The 6,652-nt window shown below is 45.6% G+C and overlaps 1 protein-coding gene across 3 annotated transcripts; it reads left to right on the top strand.

Moving 5' to 3' along the window:
- The first annotated feature begins 4,353 nt into the window (after positions 1-4,353).
- LOC112875428 lies at positions 4,354-6,281 on the top strand. 3 transcript variants are annotated; one of them, XR_003225187.1, is made up of 4 exons: positions 4,354-4,884; positions 4,967-5,123; positions 5,385-5,468; positions 6,048-6,281. XR_003225187.1 is itself a non-coding variant. In XM_025939280.1 (4 exons), the coding sequence occupies exons 1-4, from the start codon at positions 4,777-4,779 to the stop codon at positions 6,073-6,075; spliced, it is 333 nt and encodes a 110-aa protein (XP_025795065.1). In that variant the 5' UTR covers positions 4,354-4,776; the 3' UTR covers positions 6,076-6,281. The 3 variants fall into 3 exon arrangements, 2 of the variants coding, with proteins under 2 accessions (XP_025795065.1, XP_025795063.1); XM_025939280.1 differs by having other exon boundaries at positions 4,354-4,840; XM_025939278.1 differs by having other exon boundaries at positions 4,354-5,123.
- The last annotated feature ends 371 nt before the right edge of the window (positions 6,282-6,652 follow it).

Here is a 6,652-nt window from a genome sequence, read left to right as displayed (position 1 = left end):
AACCTACAGCTCTGATACCAGCTGTGGCAGAACCGCCTGAATTATTCCGGCTCAAGTGCGCTAACGATCACCGTACAACGGCAATCAGCTTAACGCACTTCAAACGGAACAATCCCTAGGTCTGTCGGGTCTCCGCCCGATACAACCACGGTTCAACAGGATCGAAGCAGGTTTACCTCGCACGAAGGCGAGTTCACATCACAGAATAGCTCATCAACTTTTAATTTACAGACATTCATACACTATTACAAACTGGGTTCAAATATAAGTAAACTTATACAAACCGTGTTCAAACTGACAAACATAATAGCTTGTCCAAAACTCACAGCAGAAGGAAAAGTTTACGCGACTACACACATCGCGAAGGCGGACACCAAGCTTAGTCCAGGGCCTGGTGTCACTCCGGAGGGTCACTGCCGGCCGGGGACGGGTCCCACTCCACGGACCAGCCAAAAGGAACGGACGTTGGCCACACAAGGTTGTCCGTCGGATTCTCAAAGGTTATACCTGAAACAGATATTGGTAAGGCTGAGTATCCTAATACTCAGCAAGGCTTACCCGAGTTTGGGTATACTTTAGCCCGTATCTAGACTCATGAAGGCATTGCAAGAGTTCTGGTTTATTTTTAGCTGAAAAGCAACTAAGAGTATAACCTATTTGCAAGTTTTAGCTTTCAGATTCTAGCTTGATTAGTCATCTAGGTAAGCACCTATACTAAACAAGCAAGATAGTTATTGTCATTCATCAAGATTACTTTATCACCAATTAAACTTTTTACTCTCTGTGGTAAAAGGGATAAGCAGTCTCAGTCCTCGTGAGAGGCGGATGATTCGAATCGAATTTAAACCTTGCAAGGTAAACCTAACACACACGCTTGGAATACCAACAGGGCGTTCCGAAGCAACCGTTTCCCTCATATTCCGGGTTATGGATCAGGGCCACCACAAGTGACTACAGGACCGTACGCACACCAATTGTGCAGGACATACGTCTGTAGCGCGACTACAAAACCCGTATTCATGTCTGCCATGCAGAACGTACTCCCACACGTCGGTGCGTGTAAACATAAAATAAAAGTCGAGTGGTGGAAGCGCGTCCATTTGCCGGGCTATTTGGGTACTAGGCTTACCGCTTACCATATTTCGCGGTATGTGGTTAGTACTTTCAAACGCTTAGCCACCACTACCACATGCTGTGACCTTAATCACTTTTAACAAAACAGACAGGGTAAAATCTCAGGTCATGATACAGCACATGACCCTGTCCGTCATCCTTATAGTGATTGCAGAAATGTAAACATGCAACTCCTATATCGCGCGAGTGACAGGAAATCACCCGACTTTTACCGGTCCTAATTAGCAGAGCATCTAAGCGATAAGGACTCGGGGGCAATACATTGGATTCCTAAGATCTATGCAACTAGGGTTTCATTTCAACTCCTAGACTTAATGCAAGATATAATATAAATAGATATAGATTGCAGTGTAAATAAAGTAGTGGGATATGTCCGGGGCTTGCCTTCTTGAGTGGAGTTAGGGGCAGGAGTGTCAGAGGCTTCCGAACTTGGGTTCGGGGCTTCAGTTAGTCCCTCGACGACTTGCGTTGGGTCTTCTGGAAATCCTTGGTCTTGACCTAAGACCAACTCGTAATCTCCGCCGTCAAACGTCGTTGTTTCTATATGAGATGCAATAGAATAAGTAAGACGAGGTTTAAGTTTAAGATCTTATATTACAAAGGTTGCTATTTACCAAGTTAACACACAAAAGTTCACGAGGATATCTCTAAACCTATTGCAAACAAGAACTAAAACATTTGAATTTGAATTTGAATTTGACTCCAAATTTAAATTCAAACTTGGAATAAAAAGGATCATAAGATTTGGAAATCTAACCATACACTAATCATTAACACATTAAAGAATAGAAAAAGATTTTAACTAATTAGGTTTATAAAACCTAATTAGCTAGCATTTTAAATTTTGAAATGTCAAATTCAAAAGAAGTTAAGTTGTAAAACAAATCTAAGTTTGAAACTTTAACTCAAGGTTACACATAGCTCACATACTATTCATGTCAACAATCATGAGAAACAAAGTTTAAATGTAGAAACTATATACCATATATCTTTTTAACGTTAGATTTGAAATAGGTACAAAAGTATTTAGTTTCATATACACTTTATAAACAAAAGTTGTAGGATTGGAAATCTACTTTCTAACAAAACTTATTTCGCAATTTTTGGATTTTTCTGTGATTTCCTATGAATTTTGCAAGACAGCCATAGCAATCACATAAAATAACAGACACGATTACATAAAGACCCTTGACTGGCACTGTTCCTCTGGGTCTGGGGGTTTGCAAATAGCCCCCTGGGCTTTTGCACCTTCTAAGCCAGGGTCCTTGACTAGAGATGAACGGGGACAGAGAGAGGGGGTGTCACCGCCGGCGAGGAAGGGCACCGGTGGCCAGTTTGCGTGGAGGGGAAGTACCGCAGGGTCCTTGCGCACCCTTGGCCGCACAAAATCGGAGAGGGGCAGAGGGTAGCGGCGGTGTAGCAGAGACGGGCGGCCGGCGGCGGTGAGAACCGGTGGGGGACCGTGTCCCGGTGATCGGGGGCGGTGAAGAGATGGTCGAAAAGCTTCCTGGAGGAGTGAGGATGCTCGGCGTGGGCTCAATTGGAGGTGGGGGAGACCGGAGAGGGGCATCCCACGGTGAGCCAAGAGCGGCGGCGGCGGCGCTCGGCGGTAGTGGAGCTCCGGTCGGGATTGGAGGGCGTCTGGGGGTTGGGGAGCACGAGCGAGGGTCGGGAAAACTTCCTAGGGGGTTCACGAGGGCAGAGGGTGGCTGTAGGTGGCTGCCCACGGTGAGCTGCGGTCACCGGAGTGGAAGAAGGAAGGCGACAGTGGCGCTCGGGTTCTAGGGTGAGATGCAGCGCAAGCACAGAGGAGAAAAGAGCGATGACGCGCTGGGGAAACTCACGGGCGAAGAATTAAGGGCTCAGAGGGGGCGCTCGGCCCGTGCCACGGCGGCGGCGGCGTGTCAATCGGCCGGAGGTTTAAGGAAGCCGTGGCGGCCGCGGAGGGGGTGTCAGGGCGAAGAGCAGGCTCGGGGAAGAAGAGAATGACGCGTGGAAGGGGGAAGCAGGAGGTGGAGCGGTGACGGCGTAGAGCGGTGGCCGGGGGAGCTGTACCGGCGGCGGGAACAGAGAGCACGCGCGCGCGGTCGGAAACAGAGGAGCACGGGGGCGCGAGGAGGAAGACAGAGGACTTAACTGTGAAAAGAAGAAAACTCAGGGGCCTAACTGTAAAGCATAAGTAACTTTCACACCACTGCTCAAATGAAGATGGGCCCAAAAGCAAAAATGTGTAGTTTTTCAAAATGCACAACTTTGCTTTAAGGCTCACTCACAGAAGAGCTAAGGTTTTACAATCAAATTGAAATTTAGCAAGATTTCTAAACTTTGCATAAAACCTATTTTGAAATTACACCACAATTACATCCAAAAGGTAGTTTCACCTATTTTTGCGTTTTAAACATAAGTTTTTAACTTTTACAAAACAACCCTTGTACTTTCCAAATCTACCCCCCATGCTCACCCATTTAGCACAAAAGGACCTTGATTTAAATATAATTCTATAAACAATCACTGTTACTTATTATTAACATTTTCAAACACACTTTTGCTACATTTGGCACATAACAACACTCCAAAACTCTAGGGTGTGACCAAACTATTTACCTGAGTGTCACAGGTAGTTTCTGCTTAGTTGCTATAACTGGTTCTAATTTGGGAATTATCTATAACCATGATGATAGCAATGATGATGCTACACCTGTTTTATCCATGTTCACACTCTTTGTGTTGTTAATCATGATATCATATCTGTCTAATAATCATAATATCATAGCCTTTCCTTAATTTTGGCCTTCATGTCATATAATTTCTAACATTCGTTGGATACCAACTATAAGTGTACTCACGCTTGTTATAATTGCTGCTCAGAAGATAAAATTGCTGTAAAATTTTTTAAAGATGATACTGAGTTCTAGGTATACACAATCCCCGGTCGATTGCTTGTGAAGTTTGAAGCTTTCATTTTTAGAATAAACTGTATAACTTTAATAATTTTTATACTCTTTTAGTTCTCTTTTCGTCATATTTTTACTAATCATTCACTTTTGAAGGTACTAATGTATTTTTTTCGTTGTTAAACCGGGTGTGACACTTTTCTTTCGGCTCGGCCTGCCACAGCCCAGTTGTTTCTCATCGTCGATTTCCGATCCGACGGTCGGGGTTGCCCCTCGCGTGGTATAAACGTCTGTCAGACGAGTCCCCGTACCCTAGCTACACCACCTCCACCTGCGGTCAGTGCGGCGGCCCCGGCGCTTCACCTCTCTCTCTCCCTCGACCCTCCCTCAATTCCGCTCAGATCTGCGTCACTTTCCTCGTCTCCGGCTCTCCGCCGCGTCGAACTCTTGCAGCGCTCCTCTCTCTCTCTCTCCCCCTCCCCCCCTCCCTCTCTCCCTCCCTCCCCCCCTCCCTCCCTCCCTCCCCGTGCACCGCTCGCTTCCGGATGCTGGAGCATAGCATCTCGATACTTCCTTCCTTGCCTGTCCTCGCTCCCTATTCCCATTCCCTACCAGCTTGCCCTGCTTTCTTCTTCAGGCAGGGTCAAAGCAGGGGGCGCAAGAGGATGCCGTGCCGGGCGTTCGCGCCAGATCTTGGCCGGGCAGGGGCTACGGCCGGCGGCAGTAGGAGGATGAGGAGGGGGAGGACATGAAGTCGTCGCTGCGGAGCCGCCGGCAGGAGCTGCGGCGTGTCAGCAACGGCGTCATCTTCGGTGCCATGCTGCCTCCTTCCTCCCGCAGTCTGTGGAGCCCGCAGGTGACGCGGATCCGGCGACGGCGTCTGTGCCGCCACTCCTCTCTTCAAGATCTGACGACGGCTTCTCCTCCTCTCCCTCAAGGTCCGACGGCGACGGATTACGGGCGATGCGCTGACTCAGCCTCCGGCGGCACAACTTGGCTCGTCCTATGGCATCCGCTCCTACGATTGCGATTCTTCACCTGCTACCTCCTGTCTTGGCGTCTTTGTCTTATGCGTGCTATCTCCAATCCCTACAGGTAGCTAATTCATCTTGTTCTTCCGCATGGATGGATTGTTTTTCTATGTACTGGATCGAATTTCTTTACTCCTGGGACAGCGTGTATATGCTATTTTGTTTGGTTTGGATCTTCGTCTCCGCATGAAAATTGCAGGCAACATTATATCTGTTTTATTTGGTTTGGATCTTTTATTTCCACCAGAAAATTGCAAAGGCAACACTGCATCTTGTTTTTTTTTCATCGATTTGTTCACTGATAGCTCCAGCTGGGTGAGCGCAGGCAAGGTGGAGGACTAGCTCCAGGAGCAGATGAACTACTCCATCCAGATGGAGATGGAGGAGTCGCCAGCCAGGATGCCCGGAGGTGAAATCCAGCTCCTTCCTTCCCAATCATCTTATCTGCGTTGTCCCATACTGATAATACTTAGCTTGCAAATAGTAGCATGCATATGTGGGTGCTGTAAATCAATTTGGCTCCAGGACAAGCAACATGTCGTTTTCATGCTATAGTGATGCTACTGCTGGCTCTACATTTAATCCTTGCTTGTTTTGGCCGATTGATTGATGCAAATCTACCTTATTTTTTTATTGTCTTGGTTAAGTGATCTCTTCTTTTTCTATGGCTGTATTATTCTTCCTAGGGTGACAATTACGCTATACAGATCCTTTACTTCATTTGTTTATTTCTGATTTGATCTTATCCATGCCAATGTGAGATTAGGATGATGCCACTTGTACAGTAGAACTTATAAAAGAACCATTCATATCAGCTTGTTAACATTTTTTATGTATACTTAAATTCAGTTTTATATCTGAATACAGCAGAACATCTAATCCAGTCAATTTGGTCACTTGGTCAGATAAAAAAATACATAGAGCATACTAGTAATTTTCATCATAAATATTACCTGCTGATAAGTATTTGGCGATGTGCTCTTCTCAGGTCGGGGATCAGATGCAACAAGGAATAGAGAGGAGATTCAGATGCAGCTAGCAACAAGGAATTAGAAGAGATTAGAAACTTAACAAGGAAATGTATGAGACTAATGGTTTTTGTGGATCCATAATTCTTTTTGTTATTTTTCTGATTCTTGAGGAAATTGTTGTGGTCTCTTATTTGGTGTGATTTGTACCAATGTTAAGATGATTATAATATACATATGTTTTGGGGTTAAAATGGGCTTGGCCGACTGAGATAACTAATGGGCCATAAATGGGCCGGAAAACATTTTTTGGCCCCAAATTAGTTGTCCACTTTTGATAGTGGTCCATTAATAAAATGAGCTGTGACAGTGGCATCATTGTCCACGTCAGCATTAGCAGATATGTCATCACCCATGGTCCATGTCAGCAGCTATGTCATTGTCCATATCAGCAGCCATGCTATATGGATGTATAATCTATGATGATTTATATGATATTTATTTTTGTCACTAACACTGGGTTGGGTTGGGCTGGGTATAGACGGGCTTGAGGCTAATCTATGACGATTACGAATCCTCACGGATTGCATCGATCTATTACGTTTTCATGGTTTATGTTTTCATG

Source organism: Panicum hallii, chromosome 9, assembly GCF_002211085.1.
Source record: "Panicum hallii strain FIL2 chromosome 9, PHallii_v3.1, whole genome shotgun sequence".
NCBI classification, from domain to species: Eukaryota; Viridiplantae; Streptophyta; class Magnoliopsida; order Poales; family Poaceae; genus Panicum; species Panicum hallii.
This window is presented reverse-complemented; position numbering and strand designations above follow the sequence as displayed.

Coding starts and splice junctions, on each gene's coding strand:
- LOC112875428 (XM_025939278.1), top strand. CDS start 4,777: ATGAAGTCGTCGCTGCGGAGCCGCCGGCAGGAGCTGCGGCGTGTCAGC. Junction 5,124..5,384: donor GCTATCTCCAATCCCTACAG/GTAGCTAATTCA, acceptor GGGTGAGCGCAG/GCAAGGTGGAGGACTAGCTC. Junction 5,469..6,047: donor GCCAGCCAGGATGCCCGGAG/GTGAAATCCAGC, acceptor TGCTCTTCTCAG/GTCGGGGATCAGATGCAACA.